At 32.1% G+C, this 12,404-nt stretch overlaps 2 protein-coding genes across 2 annotated transcripts in view; both read left to right on the forward strand.

The window, feature by feature from the left end:
• The first annotated feature begins 877 nt into the window (after positions 1-877).
• Positions 878-4,666, forward strand: LOC125846481 (probable serine/threonine-protein kinase PBL5). The gene is made up of 8 exons (XM_049525913.1): positions 878-992; positions 1,850-1,947; positions 2,343-2,551; positions 2,718-3,293; positions 3,433-3,581; positions 3,772-3,993; positions 4,111-4,260; positions 4,372-4,666. The coding sequence occupies exons 1-8, from the start codon at positions 930-932 to the stop codon at positions 4,639-4,641; spliced, it is 1,737 nt and encodes a 578-aa protein (XP_049381870.1). The 5' UTR covers positions 878-929; the 3' UTR covers positions 4,642-4,666.
• A 2,066-nt stretch (positions 4,667-6,732) lies between these two features.
• LOC125853711 (65-kDa microtubule-associated protein 5) overlaps positions 6,733-12,404 on the forward strand; it is a 10,499-nt gene continuing 4,827 nt past the window's right edge. Inside the window, exons 1-6 of the mRNA XM_049533443.1 lie at positions 6,733-6,916; positions 9,291-9,494; positions 9,580-9,834; positions 9,932-10,147; positions 10,707-10,862; positions 11,015-11,174. Coding sequence (XP_049389400.1) covers positions 6,830-6,916; positions 9,291-9,494; positions 9,580-9,834; positions 9,932-10,147; positions 10,707-10,862; positions 11,015-11,174 — 1,078 coding nt within the window. The 5' untranslated portion in view covers positions 6,733-6,829. The remainder of the gene's footprint in view (positions 6,917-9,290; positions 9,495-9,579; positions 9,835-9,931; positions 10,148-10,706; positions 10,863-11,014; positions 11,175-12,404) is intronic.

The raw sequence follows: 12,404 nt of genomic DNA on the forward strand, positions 1-12,404 counted from the left end.
AAATTAGATACCTTGTAATTAATGGTCACAATAATTACATCAGCTGGTATATTAGTGTTTTCTTTGGGACAGCTTAATTAGCATAGGAATTAACAATATGTAACCTTCCTATATATACATCCCTTTCCCCTTCCATTATGTTTACATATAACTTTCGTTTCTGTGTGACTGGTCGATCTCACAATATGTCAGGCAAATTTATTCTATTACATTCACGAGTATAATTTTAATTTGAACTTACCATACAACTTTGTTCGTCTTTAAAAGACATTCATTCAAGATAAATTACTCACTTCTCGATCGTTCTCCTATATTTTATCAAAATTAAATGTTAATAAATAATTAAAAGAAGGTTAAATTTCCAATGGGAAGCAAGAGAGTGGTGGTGGTGGTCCATGATACATCAAAAGAGGTAAATTGGACTGCTATTAGAGGGGTTGTTCGTAATTTTAGTCTAGAGGCCGGAGATGAGCTTATATTACTTGGAGTTGTTCACCAATTTAATAACTCAACTACTACATCAACTTTTTTGGGCACAGTAAAACTTCGTAAGTCTTCTATACAAATTTTACTTATATATGTGCATTTTATTTTATTTATAAATAGTTCAATATACAAAGTATCATGCATTCACACAACGTTCAAAAAAGGACCGCATAGTTGCAAGCTTGGACCCATGTTCTCCATGTTTTGACCTATAAGTGACTCGAAGACAACTTATAAATTGTTGCTCTCAATTTTCCTTTTCGAGCGTGCATTTTATAGAAATACAAAAGTTTAAGGGTTTTTTTTTCTTTTCTTTTTTAATATACTAAAAAATGATAGAATATATATCTCAATATTTATTTCTTCAACTTGTTTATATTTTTGTAGTGGGACAAAGAAATAAATTAGACCAAAAGCTAGTGGAAGAAGAGATAGTTAAAAGGATGGAGGAGTATAATAAGAGTTTGGAGATGTTAGTTCTGTTGAAACAATGTGAAGTTCACAAGGTTATTCCCTAAACTCCAACTTCACATTTTGGTCACATAAATTTAGTGAAATACTTAATAAACTTGTTGAGAATATAATCGAGTATATATTTAATATTTATTTTAATAGTTTAAGCTTTTAAATAAGATGATTATGCATATTAAATTAGTCATTACAATGTTTATGATTTTTCTTTAAAAAAAAATATTAGCTAAAAATAGAAATGATATAACGATCAAGACTCTATCTCAGATCACATGTTGGTGCTCAAGAGCCTAAAGGGTACTCAGATCAAATAACTCAATCCATAAGATATTTTAGAAGGATCCTTTTAAAATATATGATAATTCTTTAAAGTACAAATATCAATTTTTTTAAAAAAATTAAGGAGTAGACATACACCCTAATCCACCACTTGGGTCCGCCTCTAATCAGAATAATATGACTTAATAAATATATGAATTGTTGATTCGTCTAAAATTATCTAGTCTAAAATAAATTAAAATGCAAGTCAATGTCCAATTTTATTAAATTTTAATTGTTGTTTTTTTTATAATTTTTTGTATCTAATAAAATTATTATTTTACTTTATTATAACTATATATAACACATCAAATAAAAAAAATCTTTACATTATTTTGATAAAAAGATTCCATAAATTAATTTAAACTAGATATCAACAAAATATTGATTGACTAAGCTAATAAATAAGCTAGTCAAATGTCAATAATTAACCAAGTTAAGTTCTCGTCGCACAGATTTGTCTAATGCGGCTGTGCGGATTTCCCTTATCATAAAAAAAAAAAGAAGAAGAGGCATTTGGAATCTTAAATAATGGAATTCATATTTCGAATTGTGAATCTTCATGGTGTTGCAGGTCAAATTTCACATACAAGTTCAAGCTGGAAATTCACGAAAGGTGGTTGCTGTTATAGCAATCAAAAGGTTGGAACCCACTTGGATCATTCTAGATAGGTTAGTTACTAAATTTCACATATTCATTTCATTATCTATTTTAATTACTTTTTGTTCATCTGTTATATGGGACCCTGTTATTTGTTACTCTTGTATATATATTTATTAAATCAAAATTTGACCTCTGTAATATTTCAACGAAGGGGTGTTCAGCTAAGGGTGGGTCCGCTCCTGGTTAAATGATGTTGGATTTTGAAAAAATATATGAAAGATGTGAAAATGTGTCAAATATTTTGTATTGATCCATACTTTCATATATACTTGACTTAGGAAAGTATTGTTGAATCCTGGACACAAGCTAGAGAAGGTGAAGTTTGTAATACAAAATGTTATTGCTTTGGGGCTTTTTCCCCCCTTCCTTCTGGTGGTTATAAGTTGGTTCTTTCTGTATATAGGGAAATGAAAAAAGAGAAGAAGTACTTTATGGAGAAGCTATCATGTGGAATATCAAAATTGAAAAGTGACAACTCCATAGAAGACGTGAGAGGACCGTTAAAATTAATGGAGAACACTAAGGTCTCCCTTACTCGAAATACATTTTCGTATGATGAAATGATACCGGGAGAGGATGATTCATCAGAAGAACGTCCTTCTTCGCAGCAAAGTAAACAATGCATATATATATATCATTCCTTGAAATGTAGATATTTTAATCATATAGGAGGTTTTTGGTTCACATAAAGACCAATTTTTCATGCACCTTAGTTTGATGCTTTTGTTTCATGTTTGATGGTGCTCTGTTGTCATTTATTTTTTATGATGAATTGTAGACTCGAAAGCTGTTTCTCGTACGAGAACCTCATGCAAAGAACAGGCAAGCAGTATACCAGGAAAGCTCTATTCAGATTTTTGTGAAAACAAAGTAAAAACAACAACAGGAAACTCACCTTCCCACGTCTCCGATGACCAAAACCAAAAGCATGAACATATCAAGGACAATGAAAGAGAGGAGATATTCGATGATCAATATTTGTATGGCGTAATATCCGAGAAATCTGAATGTTCCTTTTGTGGGAACAGAAGGCCGAAAATGAGACTGCATAAGGACTTCAGTTATAAGGAACTTGAAGAAGCAACAAAAGGATTTTCCAATGAGAATTTTCTATCAGAAGGCGGATTTGGTTCTGTTTATAAAGGGTATTTAAAGAATGGACTAAGAGTTGCTGTGAAGCAGCATAATGATATGAGCCTTCAAGGAGATAAAGAATTCAAGTCCGAAGTTGAGGTTCTAAGCAAAGCTAGGCATCCAAATTTGGTCATGTTGTTAGGGTCTTGCTCTGAAGGTAGCCAAAAGTTGCTTGTCTATGAGTATGTTTGCTATGGTTCTCTAGACAAATTCTTATCAGGTAAGTCTATTTTTGACTATTAGTTTTAGAATGGGCAGATTGGACGGGTTAAAACGGAAGGAATACATATGCAGCCTAAATTAAACTAGAATGGGTTAAATTGGGAGTCTATACTCATAATTGTGTTATTCTTATGCAGGGGATATAAGAATGTCTCTCAGTTGGGAGAAGAGGCTAAAAATAGCTTTGGGTGCTGCCAGAGGCTTAGAATATCTTCATAAACACAACATCATTCACAGAGATATTAGACCTAACAACATCCTCATCACACATGATCATGAATCGCTGGTATGTTGTCCACCGAGCTGCCCTCTTTTAGTTTGGTTCAAGCAAATTAAGGTGAAATGTACTGGTCCCAAATGTGGATATAAAAACGGATATGCTCTTATAGTGACAGTTGACATTTATCTTCCATAGGTGTTTTAAGTTATACATTTGTTTTATAGTTATCTAACTATATGCAACATTGATGACTTAGTTAGGAGATTTTGGACTTGCAAAAGCGGCGTATGATGAATCACAACATTCTTCTGGTAACAACGTGGTTGGTACTTTTGGATATATGGCACCAGAATATGCAGCAAGTGGAAAGTTCTCGACTAAAACAGATGTTTATGCTTTTGGGGTTGTTCTGCTGCAGCTTATCACTGGACTCAAGAACACAGACAACTGTCTTGAAGATAGAAGTCTTGTTGAATGGGTAAAAATTGAAAACATCATTTCACCATATAACACAATATGCTTATTTTGTTCTATGAAACGACTAGTTATGAAATAACATTAATGGCTAATGATAACTTGTACCTTTCAAGTGCAGGCAATACCTCTTCTGGAGCAAAAGAATTATCCGCGTCTAATTGATAAAAGTATTGTCGATTCCCATGATTTCCATCAGCTATTTTGGATGGTTGAGTTAGCAGCAAAATGTCTCGAAAAGGATCCTGATAAGAGGAATTCCATGGAATGGGTAAGTTTTGCTTGTAAAATGTCTCGAAAAGGATCCCTTCGACTCATCATAGTTTTGTTATTGTTGTCATTCTTAACTTATTGATTGTTGATACATATCTGTTTAAATCAGGTGGTTAAGATTTTGAGTGATATAATGGAAGGAAATGCTGATACTTCTATAGACTTCAACACCAAAAGCAATAATGAAGATGATAAAATTCTTGGAACAGTAACAACTTCTTCTTCATTTTCAACAGACAGAACATGTTCATCAAAAAGGTGGAGTCCTTCATCATCCAATAGTACTCATGAAGAATGTCAAAGTAGGAAGATCCCTCTCAAACATAAAGGGGCAACTCCAAACAAAAGCAAACTACTTTATAAAGAGATGATTCATTGAGTAGTTCGTTTTAATTAAAGGCGGATCCAAGATTTAAACTCTATGAGTTCAATCTATAAAGTATGTCTATGGGAAACAACCTCTATACCTCTGAGTTAGGAGTAAGGTCCTATATACACTTGACCCTTCCCAAATCCCACTTTGTGGGACTACATTGGGTATGTTGTTTTTGTTGTTTGTTGAGTTCAATCTATAAGGTTCTAAGCATTGGACTTGTCGTGTTTCTAAAACTATGGGTTCATGTATATTATTTGTTGCATTTTGAGTAAATTTCTATGCATAAATTTATGTTTCGGGTTGAAGGTATTGGGTTCCAATGAACTGATGTTGTAACTTGCAAAGCTACAACTGCCTTTGGTTTTAAGGTGCTTTTGTTACAAGTGTCTAAGACTTCGTGGACTTTGTCTGATGAAATATAAGAGTATTCTCGAATCATATTCATATTTATGTGACATATAAACCACTTTAACATTTTTGCTTTTATTTATTTTTTTGCTAAATAATTATATGTTGATATAATTCAAACAATCAAACCATGAAATATGCAAGAATATCATGAAAATATAACAAAAGTTAATAAAATTAATTAGGCAAACTAAAATATCAATACCAGCATCATACTTCTTTTGCTTTAAAACACATTATTGTGATGTTGTTCATATAATCCAAAACTAAAAAAATTAACAATCAAAGGAATGGGGCGTAAAGATAGAAGCAGAATCACGATTTTCATTAAATGGGTTCAAAATATGAAAAATATACCCACTAAAATGTCGAAGGGAGTCAATATTTATTACATATACATAAAATATAATTTTAACCATGTATAAGCAATATAATTTCCATCGAAGGAGGAATCCATGAGCCCTTATTAATAGCTCCGCCCTTGGTCAGAGGCATGTGCATGATTTGAAAATTTTGGATGTCACATTACTACGAATCCAAATAGAGTAAAATAGTGAGTCGATTTGATCGATTTTGAACTTCAGATCAAATAATTATTCTTTTTGAATTATATTAGTCATAAAATTGAATGAAAATAATTATGATAACCTAACGTAACAAAGTTTTTTGTTCCAAGAACTCATATTCCCTAAAAAAAAATGAATAAATTTTAGGTTTAGCAACACAAAAATTATATTTTTATGTTATAGTTACAGTTTGTATAATTGCACCTCATAACAAATTTTATGTTTGTTATGGAGCATCAGATTTGTATAAATCGCAGGTAGGCATTCGTTTGTATAAAAGTGCATCGATTGTATGTGTATATCAGTTAGATAATTGTATATATATAACTACTATGTATATGTATCAATGATTGTGTTTGTATATCTGCATAAAATTTGAATATTTGTATACAATTGAATCGAAATAAAACATTTGTATATCAAATCTCTCTCTTGCTTTATACAACACAAATTATACATTATAATCTGAATAATTTGTGTTTGTATAAAGTGAGAAAGAGAGAATGGCAAAAGAGAACTTATAGGGGAAGATCTGTATTCGTATAATTATAAGTGTATATGACGAAAATATATGTATTTGTATTTGTATATACAACACAATTTATACATTTGTGTTTGTATAAAACGAGCAATATCAGGGAGAGTGGCGATCGAGGTTCTCTGGGAAGAGAGGTGAATGACAAGTGTTTGCTACGTATTACAATTAAATGAAACTATAGTTATAACATTTAATTTGAATTAATAATTTGTTATTTTATACAATTTAAAAAAAAAAAAATTGTAAAAACTTTATCAATCAAAAAATTGATAACATACCAAACTCCTAAAAAACGTACTCCTAAATAAAGGAAAATATTATACAAACAACAGCAACAATAACAACATACCCAATGAAATTCACTAAATGTAGTATGAGGAGAATAGAGTGTACGTAGACCTTATCACTACTATTTCTGAAAGACCTTCGGAAAAATACGATATATAAAAAAGAAAATGAAAAAAATGAGAAGACAATAAATAGGAGTATAAAAGAAAGGTTAAAGGAGACAAATAGGGGAATTTAGAAGAGTTTTCCCGCCCAAAAAAGCAAAAGGCAAAATCTCCCAAAATCTCAATCCATTTATAACGCCAAAATCTTTGCTGCCAAATTTAAATTTAAAAGATACATCGCCATATTCTCCTCTCTGATTTCTAGGGTTTCGTTTGAAAAATCGACAATGTCGATTACTGTTAGTGTTTCCTCTCCGCTCTCTCTTTCTAAGTCGGCCACTACTACTTGTAGCTCTCTGCTTCAAGAATTGCAGGTATTCTTCTGTTTCATGTTTTTGTTTGTTCGAATGCGTCTTTGAAAATGATTCTTGGTCTTTCTTTTTGTGTACCCAGTGGTTTTTGGGAATCAAGATTGTGTTTTAAGGAGATACAATAGAAATACATTCAATTGGATTAGTTTCTTGAGTTTGTTTATTCAATCAAGATTTTGGGGTTTTGTGCTTTTCCTTTTTTTAACCGTGTGTTTATAGTAAGAGTATGAATTAAATGTCAAATTGGGTTGTTATTTTGTTTTCTGGTACACACGTACATCACACACACATAGAAACACCTGCATTAGACCCAAGATTTGTGGTAAATAAGAGTTGTATACGATAAGCTTGAACTTTGTGTGTTCAGATTCTTGTTTTTAATTGCTGTGGAGGTGGTTACTGGGAAACATGATAGAAAATTTTGGAATTGATCATTAGTGGGTGTGAGTTTAGTGGTATATGATTGAATATGCCAATAATCAGTCTCTTATTTCTAAGTCGGCCACTACTACTTGTGGCTCTCTACTTCAAGAATTGCAGTTATTCTTATGTTTCATCTTTTTTTTTTGTTCGAATGCATCTTTGAAAACGATTCTTGGTTTTTCTTTTTGGGTACCCAGTGGTTTTTGGGAATCAAGATTGTGTTTTAAGGAGAGATATAATAGAAATATATTAAGTTGGATTAGTTTCTTAAGTTTGTTTATTCAATAAAGATTTTGGGGTTTTCCTTCTTTCTTTCCCCTTTTAACTGCGTCTTTATAGTAAGAGTATGAATTAAATGTCAAATTGGGTTGTTGATGTTGTTGTTCTGTCCTTTTTTTCTTTTCTCTTTCTGGTACTCATGTACATCACACATACATACATACAAGTACGTACATAAGACCCAAGATTTGTGGTAGATAAGGGTTGCATACTATAATCTTGAACTTTGGGTGTTCAGATTCTTGTTTTTAATTGTTGTGGAGGTGGTTACAGGGAAACATGATAGAATTTTTTGGAATTGATCATAAGGGGGTGTGACTTTAGTGGCATATGATTGAATATGACAGTAATCAGTATCTTCTTTTTTTACTTGAATGGAATTGAGAAGAATTGATTATGAATGAGAGTTCTGAAAGTAGGATTCTCTTGGTTGTTGGTGGAACGAATTGGTTGTTTCAACAGTTTGCTTAATGTCTTTGACATATTTAGGTTGAATTGTTATATTCTTTATGGGTGGCTCCAGTTTGGCATATCAAGTATTTCATGTCAGTAGCTTTGTTTTTCATGTATCTCTGTATTCTTGTTTCTGTATGATTCATTAGTGTATCTGAGTATGTCTGAATTTTTTTATAGCTACTAACATTTGACGAAGTCAAAGTACATCATCTGAACTGGGGATGTCTTGCAAACTGTTTTCATTCATCAGGGCACAAATGAACTTGAACTTCTGGAAATGAGAAATTTGAGATATGATAGCTTTTAGCTTCAAAACTTAGTAGAGATTGCAAATGCTATTGATGGGCCCAAGGATGTGGCTTAAATTGCTTAAAGTTATTTTAATTATGCTTTGGTATTAGACATGCCTCTATAGCATGAGCACTTCCATGCATAATCTGGCGTTACTATTTGTATTACTATTGTACTTGTTTTCTTTCAGCATTTCTGTTGATTTTTGACATGAATGTTAAGTTGGTTCAATGTTTGTATAGCTGCTTCTTATCTTGTCTTGTTTTCACTTTGGAAAGTTATGGTTGAACTCCTCTGTATGTGTTTTCCAAAGGTAGTTCAGCTGCATGATAAGTTTCCTGCTTGATTGTTGCCAGAATATTCATATATAGTTTCGCCTGACACTGTTAGCAAAAATGATTTGCTGCTTGTAAAATTTCCTTTTTCATTTAAATTTAGTTATTAGCTTCTTTCTTGACCATTACCGGAATAGACTTATTTTGCTTTTCTGGCTTACACATTTGATAGATAATTGCAAAGTGCAAATGATGTAGTTTAAACACTTCCCTTGAGGTTTTTTAGTTGTAAAAGATTAGAAAGTTTCTGTCTGAATAAAAGAAGGTGAAGAGGTGTTTTCCTTTTTCTTAAACTGAGTTTGTTGCAATGGACTCATTAATATTTGTATTGTGGTGCCATGACCTTACTCACTGATCTACCCAAATACTAATGGTTCAATGGATTCCTGAAAGTAGTTTAGCATTTATTCAAGAATTTTTCTTGGTCTGCTAAGGGAACTATCTTTTGAAGTCTAATGTTTCCTTAATTTGGAGACTGATGCATTTTTCTCCTACTTTCCCTCTTGTGTTGGTATGATCTGCTGCATTTTCACTTGGACTTTGGAGTTTGGAGGTAGAATCTATTCAAATAACCTGTCATTTTTTGTCTGAAGGAAATATGGGATGAGATTGGGGAGAGTGACAGTGAGAGGGACAAAAAGCTTCTTCAAGTTGAGCAGGAATGCCTCGACATTTACCGTAGAAATGTAGATAAAGAGAGAAAATACAAAGCTGAGCTGCATCTGTCATTAGCTGAGGCTGATGCAGAAATTTCCAAACTTGTATCTTCCCTTGGAGAACAAGTTTCTTTGCCATTGGTTTGTCCTAGTTTCTTTGGAATCCTTAAACTTCTCCATCATTCAGTATTTTCTTTTTAATAATTAACTCTTTTCTTATTTTCAATCTGGAAAGATGAAAGGTACCTTGAAGCAGAAATTGGCTGTTATTGATCCTGTGTTAAAAGACATAAGGACAAAGAAACATGAAAGGATTAAAGAGTTCTTGAATATAGAAACACAGATAGCAGCGATTTGTGCAGAAATAGCAGGAAATGACACAGTAATTAGTCCCACAGATATTCAAGTAAGTGAACAAGACTTGACCGCTAAGAGATTGGGAGAACTGAAGTCACATCTTCAGGAACTTCAGTCTGAAAAGGTTAGTTAGCTGATTTTTCTGCCTCTAATTTTTGCTGGAATAAAACAAATTACATATCATTTCAATTCAATCTGTTAACTTTTGTCCTTTTCTGCAGAACCTGCGTTTGCAACGAGTCAATAGCTATATGAGCGCAATTCATGACCTTACAGTAGTTATGTCACTTGATTTCAAGAATATAATAGCTAATATCAATCCAAGCTTGGCGAATCATTTGAATGTACAATCAAAGAGCATAAGCAATGAAACACTTGCTAGCTTGACAAGTGAAGTCAATTCACTGAAGCAATTGAAACAGCAGCGGCTAGAAAGGGTGAGCGAATCATCAACCAATCTCTCCATGTTTTGCATTTTACTTTTAGTGGAATAGTCTCTCTAAAATATATAGGGACCAAAGTGCTCACAAGTTTTTTATTTGTTTTGAGTAGACTTGCATGGATGCATATCATATTAGTGCGCCTAGTGGGGCAATCTTCTTGTTTTTACCACCTATGTATGATAGCTTACAAGTACCGTTTTGTATCAGTCTATGGCCACATAACATTTTGAAACTCGTATTGCTGCAAGTCATTTTTCGCTTTAACTGAATGAAATGATCAAGAAATTGTTACTTCTTTCAAAATTTTAACAACTAAAAATTTAGGTGGGTAACATGATTGAGAGTCGTTTGGAATGTTATCTGCTTTTGTGGTTAATTTCTGCTTTAGACTTACCCTATCAGAAAACACTCGCTACATATGATTCGTATATTATTATTTATTGCATTATAACCAATATATTTAATATTATAAGCCCTTGGTAATTATTTAAATATTACCTTATAAAAAATAATGTTGATTCTTTTTACATTTTATTTTATTTTATTGGTGCAGCTTCAAGATCTTGGCAGCTCTCTAATAGAACTTTGGAACCTCATGGACATGCCAATGGAGGAACAACTGAGGTTTAACCATGTTACTTCCTTAGTTTCTTCCTCTATTGATGAGATAATTAGACAAGGATCCCTTGCCATTCACATTGTTGAGCAGGTACATTGAGTAATTATTCCTTTATCTTTATCCATTTGAGTCTTTGGGGGGATGCGAGAAAAAATCTGCAAAGATATTCTACTTGGTTTCATCTAAACCAAACTACTTCCTCTACTACCATCTCTTACCGCTTCTCATTTCTATGTTGGTAGGCTGAAGTGGAAGTTGAGCATTTAAATGCTCTAAAGACCAGTAAGCTGAGAGAATTGATATTTAAGAGACAAAATGAGCTCGAGGAAATCTATAGGAATGTTCATATGGATGTAGATAGTGAGACTGCACGCCAGATTTTAATCCAGCTTATGGAGTCTGGTACATTTAGTTTACTTTATCTCATTTCTTTTCTGTGACTTTGATGTGATTTAACTTTTTGTTCTTAAAACAAAAGTTAATTCTGTTGAAAAACATTTTTTCTTGAATGATTCCTATTTCTAATTTCATTGTTTTGTTTCCAACTTATGGTCTGTTCCATTGTTGTGTGCTGGGTTTTAAGTGAAAAAACACTTAAATCCATTTCTGATGTTTTAGCTGCACTGCACATGCTTTTTTGGTAGAGGCAAGTGTATGGTGTTGATTCTTAAAAGCAATGGTTGGTTTGGATTTACTTTCATATGCTAAGGGAAAGAAGCTACCCTATCTCGGTCTCATCATCTTTAGATTGCATTTGACTGGGTATTAGCTCTTGACTTCTGACTTGGAAAAGAACAGTGTGTAGAAACTGTTTGAACAACCTATAATGAATATAACCTTGTAAGTTTTCTTTCATTGTTTAGCCATTTAATTACTAGAAACTGTTTGAACAACCTATAATGAATATAACCTTGTAAGTTTTCTTTCATTGTTTAGCCATTTCATTACTAGAAACTGTTTGAACAACCTGGATGTAACCTGTTGAATCATCCCACACTAGATGAGAAGATTAAAGGCTTCAAAAAAACTATTTCCAGAAGTTCTGAAGGGACTCTAAGGGCCCGTTTGGCCATGCGATATGATATTATGATATGAAATCATAATATGGTATCATGATATGGAATCATGAGATGAAATTGAAGGTTTGTTTGGACATGAGATATGGAATTTTTGTGTTGTATATTTTCTCATAAACATAAAAATCCCATAAGTTGTAAAACTATTAAAATAGCCCCAATTGTTTATTCAATCTTATCAAATAAACAAAAATTATAAAATTGCATAATAAATTATTACAAAATTATTTGTTCTTCAGTTAAATAATTGTTTCATCTAACTTTAATTTAATTAAAAAAAAATGAACATAAATTGTACTTGATATGTTCATATCTCTCAACTACTCTTACAAATAACCTATAAAGTAGAAAAAAAACATACATTAGTGAGTAAATATTAACTTAGAAGTTAAATGCACTAAGATAAAAATTAACAAACATCACTAACTTCTAACTATTTACAAGAAAAATCAATAGTTAAATATTATTGAATAACGAAATTTTAAAAAGTTACCACAAGTTTGAGTCAAAAACACTTCTAATAAAATTTAATCAAAAAAATTATAACTAGTCCACT

This window comes from Solanum stenotomum, chromosome 1 (assembly GCF_019186545.1).
Source record: "Solanum stenotomum isolate F172 chromosome 1, ASM1918654v1, whole genome shotgun sequence".
Classification (NCBI taxonomy): domain Eukaryota; kingdom Viridiplantae; phylum Streptophyta; class Magnoliopsida; order Solanales; family Solanaceae; genus Solanum; species Solanum stenotomum.